General features: G+C 44.2%; 1 protein-coding gene across 3 annotated transcripts in view; it reads right to left on the reverse strand.

The window, feature by feature from the left end:
- The window catches only part of FAT3 (FAT atypical cadherin 3), a 563,032-nt gene that overhangs the window by 50,944 nt on the left and 492,580 nt on the right, over positions 1 to 19,508 (reverse strand). For 2 of the 3 annotated variants that reach the window (XM_036859224.1, XM_036859222.1), the window contains exons 13-16: positions 7,727 to 8,120; positions 4,967 to 5,177; positions 3,626 to 3,763; positions 2,338 to 2,481 (exon numbers count right to left, since the gene is read on the reverse strand). In XM_036859224.1, coding sequence (XP_036715119.1) covers positions 2,338 to 2,481; positions 3,626 to 3,763; positions 4,967 to 5,177; positions 7,727 to 8,120 — 887 coding nt within the window. Of the gene's footprint in view, positions 1 to 2,337; positions 2,482 to 3,625; positions 3,764 to 4,966; positions 5,182 to 7,726; positions 8,121 to 19,508 lie in introns of all 3 variants that reach the window. The other variant, XM_036859223.1, reaches the window with a different exon arrangement.

A 19,508-nucleotide genomic window follows, 5' to 3' on the forward strand; every position in this document is an offset into this window, starting at 1 on the left:
ACAGAGTCACAATACCGTACTCTTTAGGGGGATATCCTGGCAACTTCCCAGGAAAAATACAAAGGCGGGTGTCAGGTGAAAAATAGGGCTTTTCACCCCAGCCATCAGAACACAGTTTTGCTGTTTCTTAAGGGAAGGGAAAGGGGATGGGATGGATATTCCTCAGTTAGCGGATGAAGAGAAAAGGAATCTGTGACTTCATCAGAAGTTTCGGAAGTCCGGATGTCATTATGCCAACACGATTTTGCAGAAACTCTGCCTTCTACCCCAGATGGAAACACAAAGGCTCCTAGTTACTCCTCCTTGGGCCCAAGGTTGTCCTTACTTTGAAAACACCAAATTAAACTCCTCAGTGGCTCAGGCACTGGTTTCCTTGCTCTGCTCTGTTTAGACTTCAGCATTACCATGGTTCGGGCCAGAAGTCAGTTTCATTAGTTCAGGCCTGCTGATGACATTGACTTTGGATTAACTGAGTTTGGGTCACAGAGATGAAGACAATGATACCCTGCATGACAGCAGTCACGGGCGGGGCGGGCGCACTCATGTTTTAGGCGCTGAATTAGTCTTATAAGAACCATGTGTTGGAAAAAGAAAATTATTCTGGGGTGATCAATGGGAGGAGCATTTTTTTTTTGCAGGAGAAAGAGGAGAAAAGAACCTCAGAGACTTCTCACGTTGCTTCTCCTCTCAAGTGGCCTTTTGGTTTTCGGGAACTAGACACCGTCTCCCTCTGGATTAAGTTGTGGAAACGTCCCAGCCCAGCGTAGATTTATTGGCGCACACTGACAGTATCCTCAGCACCACACAAAATAGAAGATTTATTGATTTGTTTGCTCTCTCTATAAAAACCATTTCCTCCATACAAGAGAGAGGGTAAGAGGATGTGTGCCTGAGGGGTCGCATCCGAGGAAGGAGGGTGAAATAGAACACAGACGGGCCCGGTGTTGCAGACGGAAGCCACGGTCACCGCTCATGGGCTCAGCGTCTCTGTTCTTTCCCTGCTGACTTCCTGGAGTGCGTGTGAGAACAGTCTGTCAAGCTGATCGACGCGTGTCATGAAACTGAATGTTGAGCAGGCAGAGCCCATTTTGCGCTGGGCTAGTGAGCGGAGGCGGGGGAGGGGAGGCAGAGAGCTGCATCGTGGGGACAGGTGGGGAGCAGAGCCGTGCAGGGAAAGAGCAGTGGGGGAAGGGGCAGAGCCTGGGGGGAGCTCTGTGGAAGCTGGGGAGGGGTAGGAATGCACAGCTGCTGGAAAGAGCATGGGAGAGGAGAGGAAACCAAAATACCACTGGGGAAGGTATCGAGTTTCGCTGAGAAAGGGGTAGGAAGGGAGCAGAGAGCTGTTCAGCCTGATCCTGGGGGGGGCTCAGTGGTGCAGGGGAGCTGGGGGCCTATAGATGGCCAGACTCAAAAGTCTTGAACGTTGTTCCAAAGGCGCCCCTCAAGACTGGCTCACTCTCATCTCACCTTCGACCCACAGAGCCCTGGGAACCCGTGGTGGGTGATTCTGAGGCTGATTTCCTAAAAATATCTGTGGTCCCACAAGACACATATATCCATCCCTTCTCCTGTAAGTCCTCCATGCTGACAGTATTCCTGGACTGGATTTCCTGATCCTCTTGAAGTCGGACTTTCAGCTTCTAGAAATACTGGGAAATGGAAGTAGCTTGGCACTTAGTACCGTGCTCACGAGATATCTTTTGAATTAAAAAAAAAAATAGCTGGGAAGAAAAGTCATCCTCTCTGAGAGCAGAACACCAGCAGTAAGTCACTCTCTCCTGCAGTCTAATTTTAGAGAGCAAGTGGGTTTAAACTGCTAAGCAAACTGCTTATGGAAGACTGATTTTAATGGGGAGCAGCTCTAGCCTGAAGGCCAATCTCCCTTTGACAAACAAGATGGTTCGTATCAACCTCCCTCCCCTGCTAGAATAGCACAAAGTGGTTTAAAGGCAGCCTGTCACTGTGGGAAGAGAATAGTCTTTTCAGAAGACAGACCTGAGTTCAAATGCTGACTCTATCACTTAACAGCTTCATGATCTTGGTTGAGCTACTTGACCTCTCAGATCCTTACCTCCTTCACTATAAAGTGAGGGCCGTTGTGAGGACAGACCGTGTACGGAAAGCACCTGACACTTGAAAGAACCCCATTGGCCATAGCGCTTATCGACGTTTTATTAATCAGTTGCAGTAGAAGAATCAGGCTCTTTTCATACTAGCCCTACGATGGGATGAGTTGATAGTAGGTAAAAACAAGAGTAAACCATGATGAGTAATTAACAGCGGAGGAAGGACGATGAGTGCATAAGGACAAGAGCCTGGGAGGCCAGATTTGCTCACCTGAATCACAGCGGTATAGTTAGCAGGCGTAAATACTGGGCTGTTGTCGTTCACATCAGAAATATCAATGTTGACAGTGGCAGTTGAAGACATCGCAGGAATGCCGCTGTCTACTGCCTGGACGAGCAGGGAGTATCCGGACACCTACCAAAGCACAAAGGGCCGACAGTAAAGAATCACAGCGCTTGCTTCCTTCCGGGCCCACTCAGGCGCTGCAGGCTCACAATGCTTTGCTGAAGATGAGCCACCTTCACGTTGAGTCTTTAGACCGGGGTTTTTCAACCTCGGCACCAACTGGCATTTGGGGCCAGATAATTCTTAGTTGTCGGGGGCGGACCTGTGCGTTGCAGGATGTTTAGAAGCATCCCTGGTCTCTACTCACTAGAAGTCAATATTGCCTCTGCCTGCTTGTCACAACCAAAAATGTCTCCAAATATTGCCAGATGTCCCCTGGGGGTAAAATCAGCCGGGGTTAGAACCACAGCTCTTGGCCGTTGTTCAAACTACAACAGTTGTCACAACTGATCTGTCCTAAGTATTAGTTTTGATACTTTGGGAGTATATTACGGGCTCCTATTACCCAGTGAAGTCTTTCTACTTTTAAGCGTCATGCCTATGGCATCTTTTTCCATATTTAAATTTCACTTTGAAGACACATAGTTTTGGTCAAAAAAGACAGTGTTTAGAAACTTAGTTTAACCTCGGACAGAGGAATCTGCTGGATCATTCTTTCTGACCTAGATACCTTCAGGTCATCCTTTTGTATCTGCTCACTTAGGGTCAATGCTGTTCATGAAACCAGGACCACAGGATCCCGATACTGAATATACTTTTCTGCCTTCTTGCTTTGGAAGGACCAAAATTCAAACCATCTAGAAAGACGGTTTTTTGCTTTTTCTTTAAAGCCTCCATAAATAAGAAAATACCAGCATCTATTGGCAACAAATTCTTTCTAAGGTCTAATGAAAATACTTCCGGCTGCATTTTAGTCCATCCCTATTTACTCCCATTATTCAATGTGTGGTTTTTTGTTGTCGTTGTTTGTTTGTTTGTTTGTTTGTTTGTTTTGGCTGCACCTCAAGGCTGATGGGATCTTAGTTCCCCGATCAGGGATCGAACCCAGGCTACGGTAGTGAAAACGCAAGGTCCTAACTACTGAACCACCAGGGAACTCCCACTCCCGTTATTTACAATGGAGAAACTTCCTACTTATACTCATGGAGTCCGTGCCTGATTTCAGTGAAGGGGTGGGTGTGGATGGGAAGGGAGCATGCCTAAACTAGCTTACCCGTTCCCGGTCCAATTTCTTTTTAACCTTCACAAGTCCCAAGACAGGATCCACAGCAAATTCACTGTCTCGATCTCCATTCACAATGGAAAATCGAATCTGTCCATTGGGCTGGCTGTCTGCATCTTCTGCTATTAGCTTCACGGGACACAAGCAAAACAAAGCAAAGACATGACACGACAGACAGAGAAAAGGTTTATTCTTAGGGTCCCAGGTCTGTACAAATGGGCACAGCTCTGAGAGTTTTCTTAGGCGCTCTACTCACCAATGCCAGTGATCATGCACCAGGGGAAGAGATTTGGGGTTGGCCGAAGGAGGAAAGCACCATGACTAGAGCTGCCATTTTATTTATGTTCATTTTTATCTGCCTACAGCCTGACGCTTGTTAGGCCTGATTTTTCTCAGGCCTTGAGCCAGTAAGGATAGACCCAAAACTAACTGATAGGGATACTTCGGTGATTCTTTCCCAATTCTGCAAAACAATGGTCTCTGCCACTGAGTCAGGTATTTTCTAAACTTATGCTTTTCCATGTTAAGGAAGTCCAAGAAAATTCCCTTTCCCACATGGCAACCACACAGCCCCACATTGGTGATGCTGGGATTTGTATGTATGGAAATAGTCTTGTAATAGTTTCAGGCCCCAGGAGAAATGGCCTGGGAGGTCTACCTTGGATGTGTAAAGAATGAACACCTGGTGCTGCAGGAGCCAGATACAAGGGTGGATGGAAGGGACCTCTCCCACCTATGGGTGATGAGGTTGCTGAGGACGGGACTAACTCACTGTTCCCAAATGTAATTTCTATGTCTAAGAGAACCTGTGTCCTCCTAATACATAGCTTGCTCTTACTGGTATAGAAAAAATTCCTTCCAGAAAGAGCTCCTTTAAGAGTAACCAGTCAGTCTTAAGCTTGATCCCATTTGTACCTGCCCTTCTGTGTGTGTGTGTGTGTGTGTGTGTGTGTGTATTTGGGGGTGGTGGGAAGGATTTTTTATTCTGTCCTTAGCCATCTACTAACTTGTCACCCAAGGTCACAAACTAGTAGGAGCTATCATTAGAAATTCATTCCATGGTCTGTTTTGTTTCTCAAAAAAATACACTCCTGGGAGGAAAGTGATGAGGGATCACTTACACCTTGATATAAATGAACTTTATCAGACCCTTTCTAACAGACAACGTGGAGAAGGAGCAGTTGAAAGACTGGTCTCTGACTAAAGTTCTTGGGGACCAAAGGACACTGAAAAGAGAAAGTGTGAAGAGAATCCAAGATAGACTCTGCTCACTTTTTCACTCTCTTGAGGATTATTACTCCCAGATATCTGGACCACCCCCCTGGCACCTACCAAAATGACGGAGTCCCCGACCAAGGCGTCTTCACTTATGACAGCACTGTAGACATTTTGGCTGAACTCGGGAGGGTTGTCATTCACATCTGTGAGGTTGATGTTGACAGTGGCCATGGCACTGAGGGCGGGGGTGCCCCCGTCTTTCGCTTCCACCACCAGGTAAAACTTTCTGCATAATTCGTAGTCCAGGACCTCAGACACAGAGATACTCCCTTTGAAGGAAAATGGGGAGCTTTAGATTTGATTAGGAAGAACTCTGGTCAGCAGTCCCACAATCATGGTAATATCTGTAACATCATTTCCAGCCAAGAGTTTGAGATATTCAGGAATTTGTTTACTTAATGCCCAGCTGAAAGCAACCCAGAGTCTGATTAATGTTGTCAGTTAAAACATTGCTATCCATCGGACACAATGCTGAAGAAATCAGGTCTTTGTATGTTTCTGCAATAGCTTCTGAACTTCCCTCAAGCAGCCTGAAAATCTCTGGCATTATTCACCCTCAGGCAATTTGGGAGGAGAGACAGGAGCGAGCATCCCCGATGAGCGTCTCCCCAGGATTCCTCAAGGGGACCCAGGCAGACTGAGAATGAGTCAAGATGCGTGGACGTGATGGTATGACCCCGTCCCTCATCAGTAAGTATATACTTGCAGACTTAACCTAAGTCTTAAACTGAATTAACCACTAAGGTGCCTCCCCTACTTATAAGGTGCTTTTCTAAAACTTGTATGGCACAAAGAGGACAAAGACCTCAGAAAGTTCAGGATATGGTGATGTGACGGAAAAGGAAACACTTGGGGATCCGTTGCCAAATAGGAAGTGTGAGTTGAGTGTCTACAACTACAGAGCAGAGCTAATACCCATGGCACAGAGTTGCTTAAATTAAGCAAGTAGAACAGGTGAAAGCAGCTAGCTGGGGGCACCTCCACGAGGGGCTCCTTGAGCGCTCTTTCCCTCCCATCCTAGCCCTTTCTGGTGGGCGACCCAGTCCTGCCTTCTCCACTTGGTAGCTGGTCATGGTACCGTCGGCAGAGCAGTTCTCAAGGGCATTTACCTCTCTCTCCCACCTGGAAAACAGTCACTAGGACCAAGGTGAGTACATCACATCTGTTCTCTTTCCAGACAGGCAGCTTCTCAGGGAGCTAAGCCTGCCCTTCTACTTAAGGTGAGAAGTAGAAGTCGTACCTAAAGCAAGAGCCTCTTTCTCCCCATAATAATGTTTTCTTAGCAGTTACCACCCTTAGCGCTTGATTTTGCATCCCAGCCTCGTTATCCAGAGCCAGATTTAAACAGTACTCAACCATTTCCCCATGGTATTCATATACAATAGCCATAACTAGACACGCTAAGGCTAACACATATTTAAATGAGGAAAATCCCCATACATTTTAATTTGAAGTAATGCACTTAATAAACAGCGTTACTGCTGGGAGAAACTGCTGCTGCAATCCCTCCATTAACGTTTCCACCCTTCTATACTAAGGCAGGGACTACATGTCCTGCAATTTTTGCACCCCCCATGGCATAGCAGTGCTATATAGAGGTTAGAGCATGTATTCCAGAGTCAGGGAGATCTGACTTCAAATCCTGGATCCCTGCACACCCCCCCAACTTACTCACATTGGAAAAATTAACCTTTCTGAAGCTGATTTTCTCATACAGAAAATGGGAGAAATAACTAATGACTTAATAGGAAGCTGGTGTATCTGCCATGTTAAATGAACACTGCTAATTGCGCTAGTTTCTTGCTCATATTTCTGGGATTATCCAACAGAAAACAGACCTCCTTTGCCCTCTTGCTCAACAAGTACATATTCCTTGAGTGATGAGGGAATTATGTCCAGTGGTCAGAAGGTACGAGAGACTTACCTTTCTTATCTGTGAAATGGGGCTGCCTCGCTTATTCATAGGGGGATAGGTAAACAAATAAGAATACCCACAAAAGAGCTTTGAAAATATTAATATAAACACTCTTTGAAAATGCAAGAGTGGGTATGTTTACTTTTCAAAGAATAGCCAAACTTTTTTCTGAATTACCCTCTTCATTTACTCAAAACAGCCCTAATAGTTATTAACTCCCTGAGGAAGAGAAAGCCCTAGGGTTCTATTTTTGTTCTCTTGGTTTCTTTCTAGACATCTCTTCCCCAGGAGATGCCACATCCTCCCCCAGAGTTTGAAAAGGGCATGGTGAGAAATGGCAGGGTTCTGACGAGGAGCAGTGAGCTGGAATCAAATACAATGCCCATTCCAGCCGGCCGCGTGCTGGGTGTAGAAGGCCTGAAGGTCACCGTGCCGACCGCTCATTAACGTCTGCCTTGGTAGGTGACCAGAGAGTGGCAACCTGAGTGCGGATAGTGGCAACTGGAGGCTAATCCCCAGGGGCAGTTCCAACACAGAAATATAGGACCCAAGTAACAAAAACAAGCAAACAGAAAAGAGAGAGAAACAAACAGACCCTCAGGCTCCGTCTGCAAATACTATCTCCCCACCTTGAACCATATTACTGGTCCCGAGCTTGCCAATCTGAAATCTCCCGGAGCCAACCTAGGGGCCAAGTATTTGCCCAGTGAGCCCACAGCAAGGAGCTGAAACTTAGCAGGGGGCATCCTTGGAACAGAGTGTCAGAGGGCACCCTGGGGTGGGCATGCAGGTCTTGCTATGAGAAGACTTGTTTCCACCAAGAAGGGTGGTTGATGAGAGGGTTAGGAGGAGAACCAGGGTATAGGGAAGCCTTGGATTCTAAGTTGGTTGCTGTTTACCCACCTGTCTTTGGGTTGATCCTAAATTTCCCTTGCTCATTTCCAGACCGGATGAGGTACGTAATCTCGGCATTTGTGCCTATATCTTTGCTGGTGGCAAAAACAACGAGGACTTGGGTGCCAGGGGAGGTGTCCTCAGGCACCGTCACCAGGTAGTCCCTCCTCTCAAACACGGGGGGGTTGTCGTTAATGTCCAGGACGGTGATGGTGACAGTGGCCAGAGAGGACAGGGCCTGGCCGGGGCTCTGGTCGGTGGCCTGCACGCTGATGCCGTAGGAGGACTGTTGTTCTCGGTCCAGCGGCTGCTCCAGCATGATGATACCAGACGAGCTGTCGATGGAGAAGAACCCGTCGGCCGAGTCGGCCAGGGAGTACACGACCTTCCTGTTGGTGCCTGTGGGAGACGCGAGAGCGTGAGCAGAGGGGGACGCAGCCGGACGCTCTCTGCACTAGAAGATTGTGGCTTTGATGACTGTCTAAGGGCCACACGAAGAAAAACGGTAACTATGGAAACCAACGGCTATGGTCCTACGACGACTTCAGTTTATAACAAATATACAACTGAACCAAATGGCAAAGAAACGGAAAATATTGGTAACAAATACCAGAAATAGTTGGATCTAAAGCAAAACGTTTTGCATGCGTGTGTCACGTTGTTATGAGTCCTTACTTCAGTGTTTCAAATAACTGACCAACTGTCTTGATCATGTTAGAGAAACTGACTTCAATTCTTCTGGCTTGTATGGCTTGGACAAGTTACAGTCTTTCTTACCTGCCTAGGCCACAAGTAAGATGAAAAATGCTTTGAAAACCGTAAAGAACATATAAACTATAATTATTCAAGCCCTCAAGCAATTTCTTCATATCTTTATAACCTCCATCTGAAACTGTTATCTTGAGGATTACTATGCATCTCCTAATGAACAGTCCAGCAACTTGATAAAAAAAGAAATAGTTGGATCTTCTTAATATATTAAAGAACCCCATGCATCCTTAAGAAAAACTCTAAGATGCCAATAGGTATAAGGGTCAAGATGTGCCACAGAAAGAGAAATACAAATTAATTAATTAATTCGACAGATTTTTATCTAGACTCTATCAGGCACTATTCCAAAGGCTAGAGATTCTCATAATGGACAAGAGTGGAACATTTCCTGAGGGAAATTTTTACTTTCTGGTGAGAGTAAATAAGAAATGAACAAGAACAATTCACTTTGTTATAAAGCAGAAACGAACACACCATTGTAAAGCAATTATACTCCAATAAAGATGTTAAAAAAAAAAAAAAGAAATGAACAAGAACAAAGAATCAGTAAAATACATGGTATGTTAGGGAGTAAAAAGGGAGAAAAATGAAGCCATAATGGAGGGGGAATCGTGAGTGCTGGGGGGAGAGGGAGTTTGGGAGCTGGAGGGAAGGGTGGTCCTTTTAATACAGGTGGTTGGAAGTTTGGCATTTGAGTGAAGACCTGAAGGAGGGGAGGGAGTGAGCAGTGCAGAAATCTGAGGAAGAACACTGCAGGCAGCGGGACCCAGGCAAGCCTGGGGTAGGAGCCGAGCTCCTGGGGTGGGAGCCGAGCTCGTGTGTTTGAGGAGCACGGGGGAGAGGACCAGTGTGACCAGAGTGAAGAAGAGAGATGCAGGAGATGAGAGCAGGGTGGTGACGCACTGGGGAGCAGATCGCCCGGAGGGGTGGTGGTTGGTGGTAGTTGGGAAGTGCTGTAGGGCTCTGAGGAGGGGAGTCACATGAAATGAATTAGATATTAACAGGATCGCTCAGGCAGCTGGTTATGAACAGAACAGCAAGACAGGAAGCAGAGACCCACTGGCAGTCTCCTGCAGGAAGACAGGTGTGCGATAAGGGCAGCTGGGACGGACGGTGGTGTTGGAAGGGGTGAGAGGTGGTCGGGTTCCAGATGTACTCTGAACACGTAGGTGTGAGAAGTGAGGGGCCCTAAATGTATTCTGAACTTGGAGGTGGTGAGAATAGATCGCTTTCTCACCGTGGAGCTGGCAGGATGTGGGATGTGAACGAAAGAGAAGATCCCAGAATGACTCAGGTTTGGACCCGAGCGACTGAAAAGAGGGACTAATCATCAGCTGCCATGGAGAGGACTGCGGGAAGACTAGGATTTGGACGAAGATTACGGGCCCTGTTTTGCATCGATTAAGTGTGAGATGGACATTTTATATTTAAGTGGAGGTTCAAGTAGGAACTTAGCAGAGGAGGCTGGAGATCAGAGGAGAGGTCCAAACTGGAGTTACATTTTTGAGGGTCTTCAGCATTCAGAGAGCCAGCAGAGCCATAACAATGGATGCGGTCATAAGGGGATATAAAGGGAAAGAAAGAAATACAGTGGCCAGTAAGCCTAGAGCACCCCATCAAAGGAGGGAGAGGATCTAGTCAGAGGGTGGTCTCCAGTTCCATGACTTTTAAAGAAATGCACGTAGTTATCAAAATACCATGTTACCTTAATATATACTAAAGCTAAAACCTATCAACCAGGAAATGTTCATTAACAACCAACAAATCAGTGAATGATGATTGGACCAACATCTGATTCTGAAGATTGATTTAACTGTTTTCATCCGAGGAGATCAGCACTTCAAAATGGTATATAAACCTCAAATTCACTAGGAGTTACAGTTTATAAGAAAGAAAACATAACAACTTCATAGGCTGAAAAAGCATCATGGTGATCCTAAACGCTCTTAATGAAGACAGTCATTAGTCATGACTTTAGCTATGACAACTACCTGAAAATGTCTTTTGCGAATCATGGACCCCTAGAATATAAGCTCTTACAGGGAGGGCCTACGCGCTGTCGTTTTCTACTATACCATCTCACCATGGGGACAGGCCTTTGGCAGTAATAAGAGTTAAACATTTTACTCCCTCAACGTACAGTTTCCCTTAAGCCAAAATTCCAAGCAAACCAATAAAATCATGTATCTGGAGGGAATGAGAGAAATTGCATTATGTGGCTTTAACCAGAAGGTCAACATTGAGAGTTTGCTCATGGTTCCATTCCAGAGAGTCCGTTTTATCCAAAGTTTCATCATTTACTTTTATTTCTCTTTCAAAACTACCACCCCGTGATATATAAACATCAACCTCTGATTTTATTGGTGCTGGGGTGAAAAACAAGAAGTCTTTGCTCTTTCCTTGCTGCCCCTTGAAATAAGGTCCCAAAGCAGGTGTTTTAGGGATGCTTTCTGGCTACTTTTACAGGTGGCTGCAAGATTAAACTTTTCAACATAAATTCCTGGGGTGGATACACAGAGGATTGCGGAGGTGATCAAGCTTGCACCTGAAAAACAATAACCCTGCCTGGGTGTCGGAGTTGACTGTGTGCCCTGGAAGCTGCCTTGACTGACTGGATAATGTCAGGACACCTCTCAAAGGCACAAAAATGCATTTATGGAAACACATCAGTGATTGACATAAATACACCACATGGGTTTTCAAATCACACACGTTCCCTGGGGACTTGACTCCCAGCCCCAGCGTATGAAAGAGCGCCCTTACCAACAATAAGATGGGGCAGGAAGTTCATGCAGGATCTTTCATCTGCGCATCTGCTGACAACACCCACTTCACTGATGCATAAACCAAGGGCTGAGGGATTCCCCTGGTGCCACTAGCATATGTAGGTAAGCAGGAGGGACAAAGTCCTATTTTCAGGAGATCTGCTCCTGGATAAGCTTCCTCTTCAGGCTTGAAGATCACGTAAGAAGAAGGCCATTTCTGACCCTGTTCTGAAAGCCATAGTACTCCAACCTGCTGAGTTAGGAGAGGTAGGGGCTGGGTTTGCACACTGCCGCTCTCTGTGGCAGCAAGGCCTGAAGGGAAGGTGCTTTTCATGACTGCCTGTGTTTCCTTCACTGGGACAGATAGCTGAAATCTAATTAAAGATATTGCCTGTGTCCCCAGTCTGCAGATTTCTCTCCCAGCCCTATTCAGAGGCCCTCGGCTCTGCTCAGACCCCCAAGCAGGAGAGGACGTGTTTTCCGAGCTTCCAGCTCAGCCGGCTGGCCCTGTTGTTGGAACCCTGCATTTACAAGGCTGACATTGATCAGCAACATGAAGACCACGGCTCCCCTCCGGGCAGGTTCTGTTCCTTTAAAGCTTGGTGACAGGGAGTTTCTGCTTTATCACAGCAGAAAACCATCCCCAACAAGTTGCTGACCCAAACTCCCCCCACTCCCCATACATTTTGCTTCTGACAGTTATCTTGCGCATTCACACCAGGAGGAACAGGGAGATTTACTGTTTACCTCTCCTTTCTGTTACCGGTCAGACTTATATGAAAGTAAGACTAGAAAAGGTTGGGGCAGGGTGGGCACCCAAACCAACAAACCTGCTAAGTGGTATCACTTGTGATTTGGTAGTTCTGAAGAAAAAAGCAGGATATATTTTTGGAATGTATCTAAACTCCAATTTAGACACAATTGCAACAGATTTCAGTGGTTTCTAGAAATCAAGTCAGATGCATAAATGCCAACGTGCAGGCAATACTTTCAGTGGAGCACTCGGGTCTTTTGCTGTATTACCAGGCAATGGGGGCTGTCTTTGTTAAATGAATGCAGGTCCTGTCACTAAAGTGGAAACTTTCTATCCAAGGGCGTTTGATAAATGCCATCCTTCAAATCACCAGCTTTTCGCTACGCACCCGGCAGAAGAGATGAACCCGAGCAGAAGACTTGCTTGCTAATTGGTCTAATGCTCTCACTGCGTGTCACGACGTGTTATATTAAGGTATAACATTAATCCATCATTTCGCGTCTGTGTTTTTAAGTACGTAATTCTCTTCTCCAATTTGCGCTTAATTTAATGAGGATGGAGCTACTTAGCTTCTTAAGATGCTGAAATGCCAGACTACCAAGAGAAGTATGATTTTCATTGCATGTGAGGTTTCTGCACGTTAACTGTGGCACATGGAGCAGGCAGGCCTTCAGAGGATTAAAATCAAGTAAACAGACAATGCTGAAAATCCCAATTTGCTCAAAGGAAGTTAACAGGTAGTGGCATTTTGTGGAGTGGGGTGAGAGGAAAGAAATAGCATGTACAAATTCCCAGAGAGAAGGCTATGAAAACCTGGGGTGGGTGGGTTGCCAAGGGCATCTATATTCCCTCCCTTGGAAGATTTCTAAATGGAGGCTAGGTTCCTCTCAACTGGGCCAAATGAAAAGAGGGACCATTTGGGGAGCATGGACTGTACAGAAAAGTCAAAGTTTTAAATGCTTAGAAATGAAGGCAATGTGGTGCAGTCTTGGAAGACAGGAGATCTTGCTTGTAGCCCATGGGTTTCCCAAGTATACTCATGTAGCTTAACCTCGTTGGGTCTCAGGTGTCTTCATTTTTAAAAATTTTTTTATTTTTTTTAATTTTATTTTTGGCTGTGTTGGGTCTTCGTTTCTGTGCGAGGGCTTCCTCTAGTTGCAGAGAGCGGGGGCCACTCTTCATCGTGGTGTGCGGGCCTCTCACTGTCGCGGCCTCTCTTGTTGAGGAGCACAGGCTCCAGATGCGCAGGCTCAGCAATTGTGGCTCACGGGCCTAGCAGCTCCGCGGCATGTGGGATCTTCCCAGACCAGGGCTCGAACCCGTGTCCCCTGCATTGGCAGGCAGATTCTCAACCACTGCGCCACCAGGGAAGCCCAGGTGTCTTCATTTTTAAAATGATAGAACCTAGTCCATTGAAGTGTAAGATGATCTTCCAGCACTCATTCATTTGCAAGTTAAATTAATGGAGTTGGTTTCATTTTTATTTTCAAAGGGCTGACCCTCTCCTCCAACTGGCCATTAAGTTGCTGGACCTGAGCATAAATGGGCTGAGTCACCAAAGGAAAAGTCCACATTAAACCCAGTGATGATGAGCTCTTGGACTCTTCTGGATGGGATGAAAATTTAACACAGTAGTTTCATACCATTCAGTTACATGTTGAGAGTTCACACATATAGTTTACAGCAAGGCTTTTATACCTCAGTGAGAAATAACGTCCACTGCTAGGATCATCCCCAAGGATCTCACCTAGTGTCAGAAGAACTCAGCTTGATACTTGAGATTGTTAGAGATGTTAGAACCAGCACCAAAACCAAATGGCCAGAGAAGCCAACACAGCAAGTACACTGAGACTTTTTTTTTTACCTGGTCTTTAAAAATGTTTTCTCCCCTCCTTCTGAGATCAAGCTCCCTGGGCTTAAGGAACCCACAAGAGCTCTGCTCTTACTCAGGGGGTCTCATGTTGGCAGCTGCTTTGACTCTGTCAGGGCAGGGCCGTGTCTGTGACCTTCACACTCTATCCTCCAGTGCCTGCACAGGATCTGGCCTGTAAGCGGCACACAGAAAATGGGGGTTGTACTAAATTGCTGTAAACTGGCTTTTCTAAAGGGACTTGAATTTATACAGAATAGATATCTGGGGAAAAAGTAATTTGAAACAGTCTCAAAAATCATACTAGAAATACTTTTAAGTTTGGTTCTAATCATTTGCTTTCATATCAGCTTGATTGATATACTGAGGTGTCATAATTTATGTACAATAGCCTGAACACATTGAGTGTCTAGCGCATAAATTCTGAGAAATGTACATCTCCGTGGAACCACTATCCGCATTAAGATACAGAGCATTGCAATTGCCCCTTACAGTTCCTTCATGTCCCATGGCTGTCAGTCCCTCAATCCCATGACCTAGGCAATCTAATAACTTGTTTTGAACCAACACTTTCTCCCAACTTCATGAATGTCTATTTATCAGTGCTTGAAATCCCACAAGTACATTTAGATTTCAGTCTTTAGGACCCAGGCGTGGTGATTAAGGCACATTCTTATTTAAGCTATAAGGATTACCTTTTGAAGAAAAATGCTAAACAAAGCTTTGGTTCTTGAATATGTCACTGCATTCCTTTGCAACAGCCTTATCCTTAAAATATAGTACTTTTGAGAAGCACAAGGGTTCTGTCTTTCTCACCAGAGGCCCTGGCTATGACCCTCCCATTTAATAAGGATTTGTCAAGTGCCACTCGTTTGATTATTCCAGGCACCATGCTGAGGTGAAGTGGAGCCCAAAAGATGCTTCCCTAATTCTAGGAGCTTAGCAACTAGACAAGGAATTATGTAAACTACTAACTATGTATTAAAGTAATATCTTAGCTATCAGATAGTTTAGGGTTTCCTGCATGTCTTCCAATCCTACCTGAACTGGAATGTTGAGTTCTTTTGATTCTACCTCTGAGAGACCTCTTGAATGTCTGTAGCCGGGGCTCACAGTCAGGCAAGGTTCCACCCTCTCTCACCTACACTGTTGCAAGAGACCCCTAATTGCAAACTCGGACTCCATCCCTTCCTGGCTAAATTGAACCAGAGTTAAGTTCCTAAAACGCTGGGTCCAGTCCTGCCCCCCCTGCTCAAGATAGTTACCGACTTCTCACTACTTACAGCAAGAAGTAAAAACGATTGAGAATGGCTTTCCAGTCCTTTCCAGTCTGGTCCCAACCCACACTCTCCATGTCATTTCCTGCTCCACTTCCCTGTTGGATGGTCTACTCCAGTCACTCCTGAAGACACGCTCACATTTACTCCTGCAGGCCTCTGCTCCTGCTTTCCCTTCTACACGGAACATCTTCTTCCCCGCCTTCACTTGTCAAAATCCTACATATTCTTTGCAGGGTCTCCTCTGGGACAGCTTCCTTAACTTCCCCAGTTGCTCCCTTCCCTTTGCTTCCTTAACATCATTATTGCATTCTCATTAGTTATATTTATATCCTTTCTCCCACTAGATTAATGTATCATTTAGGCAGAAGGACCACGTCTTTTTTTTGCCTTTCCACTTTACTTTTCCCCCCAGTTTTATTGAGATATAATTGACATATAGCCCTGTATCAGTTTAAGGTGTACATAATGATGTGACTTACATATATCATGAAATGATTACCACAGTAAGTTTAGTGAATAGCCATCCTCTCAGGTAGATACGAAATTTTTAAAAAAAGAAAAAAAAGTCTTTTCTTCGTGATGAGAACTCACATAGGATTTGCTCTCTTAACAACTTCCATATATCGCACACAGCAGTGTTCATTATATTTATCATGTTGTACCTTACATCCCCAGTACTTATTTATCTTATAACAGGAAGTTTGTACTTTTCGACTGCCTCCATCTGATACTCCCCACTCCCACCCCCTGTTAAGGGACTGTGTCTTATTATCTTTGTATACTAGTTCTGAGTCCAGGGCCTGGCACACAACAGGAGAGAATGAATGTGGAACTGCAGAAGAAACAGCCAGGGGACCACAGCAAGCGTATGATGAAATTGCTAACACAATGAAGGTAGGGGTGGTGTGCACACCATGTGCACACACATGCCCGCCGCAAATGCATGGGCCAAAGAACTGAAGAGCCTCCAAACAGTGCGAAGTGGAGAAGTCAGAAATATTTAATACTAAAAATGTGCATAAAACATTCATAGATTATATACAAGGCTATTGCTAAATAGATGTTCTCATTTGTGAAATAAACTAGTAACTACCCAATTTTCCAAGAATAAGGACTGGTTGAATAAAGCACAGTACATTCATATCACAGAATACTATATATATCATTACGTAAAAGTATAAAAGAGTATATAGTGACACAGAAATATGTTTGCAAGCCAGTGAAAAAAGCAGGTTACAAAACAGTATCTAGTTTAGAAGCCCATTTTTGTAAAGAACAAGGTGGAAGGGACTTCTATCAAAATGGTAACAGTGGTTAGAATTGACTGTTTTTTTCTTTTTGTCTGTCTTTCCAGATTTTACACAGTGGCCACAGATCATGTCTGTAATAAGTAAAAGAACTATTATAAAACTCATGTACATAGAAAACAATTCTTTAGTATCAATCTTAGAGTAGTCAAATTTTCAGGTTATTTTCCAGGCCAGTTTATTTCTCAACATACATACTACTTGAAATAATTGTAGAAAAAGGTATTTTTATAAGATTCTTTTTCTGGATCTTTCCATTCCTCATTTTAGTTTTTGCTCAGAAAGGCACTGACTTTACTCAGAAAATCACTTTTTTTGGGTCAAAGTTCTTATTATAAAGTTATTTCAAGGGATACATTCTTAAAACTATTTAATTAAGCAGTAGAAGAAAGTTGCTAGCCTCAAATTCTTCTCTCATTGCCTGTGGGAGGCAAATAAAATTCTATCCCAGTGAAAGAGCTCAAACTGAACGTTCTTTTCTGTCTTTAAAATATGCCTTCAGATAGGAAATAAAGCAGAAAGTTGCCCTGAGGAGGTCCATGGAATTGCAATTACTTCTGAAGTCAGAAATGACTTTTTAAATAGACTCTCTAATTATGTCTGCTTTAAGTGCCTTTTAAAAGTTTTTCATTGGGTGATAACTAATCCTGGCACATTCCCACGTGCAAAATACCAACTCTGGGGGTCAGTAGTCCCTTTTGATTCTTTTTGAATAGTCAAAAAAAAAAAAAAAAAAAGACAGAAGGCAGCACCAGCCACAGACCCTGACTGTACCATAAACTTCTTGGGGACTTGTCAGTTGGGCTGGTACCGGCTCTGCTGGGTAAAACTGGCCACATGATGTGAGTTCTCACAGAACATAAAAATGCAGTGTGTGTGTGTGTGTGTGTGTGTGTGTGTGTGTGTGTGTGTCTGTTTATCCTTCATAAATTCATTTATTTATTTTTTTATTGGGGTATGGTTGTTTTACAACGTTGGGTTACTTTCTGCTGTACAGTGAAGTGAATCAGCTATATGTATACATATATTCCGTCTTTTTTGGATTACTCAGCCATTAAAAGGAACGAAATTGGGTCATTTGTAGAGACGTGGATGGACCTAGAGTCTGTCATACAGAGTGAAGTAAGTCAGAAAGACAAAAACAAATATCGTATATTAACGCATATATGTGGAATCTAGGGACACTTGTTTAAAAAATGTTAACAAATGACTTATTTACAAAACAGAAACAGATTCACAGAGAAAACAAACTTATGGTTACCAAAGGGGGAGGCATTAACAGATACACACTACTATATATAAAATAAACAACAAGGACCTACTGTATAGCACAGGGAACTGTATTAAATATTTTGTAATAACCTGTAATGGAAAAGAATATATATATATGTATATATATATACACATACATATACATGTATATATCCGAGTCACTTTGCTGTACACGCCTGAAACTAACATAATATTGTAAATCAACTATACTTCAATTACAAAAAAGGGTGAAGAAGTTCAATGCAGCCACAGCAGAACATTAAACCAACATGGGGCCCTTCTAAACACGGGGCCTTGTACAGTTGCAAAGGCTGCACACTGACAAAGCTGGCCCCATTGCCGAGACTGCCTTCTGTGATCCCTCAAAAGTTGCAGCTCATCAGGGTATAACTCTTTCAAGCATCTATGGCTTGGCACTTTGCTAACTGGGATAGTCAATAAATAAATTAATAAATTTACTTATTTATTAATAAATTTGTTAATTTATTTTATAAATAAATTAATCCATCAACCATGTACTCAAAACTCCATCTCTATTGGGGCACAGAACTTCTATGCTGAACTGCTATTCAGCAGTAATGCTAAAAATGTTTCCTGGGTGGGCTGTTGACTCTGACCATTGGATCAATTCATTCATCCATCCAGTGAATATTCACAGGACTTCTGCCATATGGTAGGCACTGGGGATACAAAGAAGAGGGTCACAGCATCTCTACCCTCAAATGTCTCTTATTTCTCAGGAGACAAACATGTATATAACTGATTGTTGGAGAGAGGTGGCCAGGGGAAGTTTCCCAGAGACGGAAACAACTGAATTGAACCACAGAGGAAAGACAGGAGTTGTCAGGAGTACCAAAGCGGGAAAGTGACAAGAAGAAAGGGCATTTCGGGTGATGTGAACATATGTGAAGTTAAGAAAGATGAAATTGCAAGCGGCACTCAGAGAAGGGTTAAGGGATCAGTATTGCAAAATTATACATTTAGATGCGCAGGTGCTGAAGCTGTCTGTTTTCAGAGCTGCTAGCAAATTACCAGAGCTGTTATAAGCAATTATAGCTACAGTAAATGAAAAACTGGGCAGAAGTTAATGGATAAATTAGCAGAGAGAGAAGAAGGAAGATTGGAAGGGGTGAGATGGAGAGGGTGTGTGGGTGGGAAGTGCTATGTAATATGGGAGAAGTTATTCCAAGAGCTCCCCACTGATGATGGACAACATAATTGCCCCCGTCAAGGAGGCTTCACAAGGTGAAATGACAGCATGTATCCTGCAGCAAAGCTGATAAGCACGCTCCACTGACCCTCAACATACCCTGCAGAGGCACCAAGCCAAAGCTGGGGTCCTTGGATTCTGCACAAAATGCTCAGGGGTGATTGGAAATTCCTCCAGACATCTAGCACTCCCTTAAACCCATCCTGTGTACTGCTGTGTGTTGGATCAGGATTGATTCAAAGGAGCAGCTCAGAAGGCTGTTACCAACCTGTGGCATCTATGGATGAGACAGCGTGTGAACGTGTGAATTCACGGGAATGAGTCACGGAGATCAACTCTTAGAAATCAGAATTCCCTGCCTGTAGGTAGCCGCTGAAATAGTTCACTAAGATACTCTTTTCTGAAAGGAATGTGCTGTTTAATTTGACAACGATTGTTTTGACCTCCCCCTGCTTGGAAGATTTTAAAAAGAGTAATAATAATAACTTATATGTGTCCAATGCAAAGACTCCTAAACCAGGCAAGACATCACAGTCAACTACAGAAAAAAATGTACGT

This window comes from Balaenoptera musculus, chromosome 8 (genome assembly GCF_009873245.2).
Source record: "Balaenoptera musculus isolate JJ_BM4_2016_0621 chromosome 8, mBalMus1.pri.v3, whole genome shotgun sequence".
Taxonomy (NCBI): domain Eukaryota; kingdom Metazoa; phylum Chordata; class Mammalia; order Artiodactyla; family Balaenopteridae; genus Balaenoptera; species Balaenoptera musculus.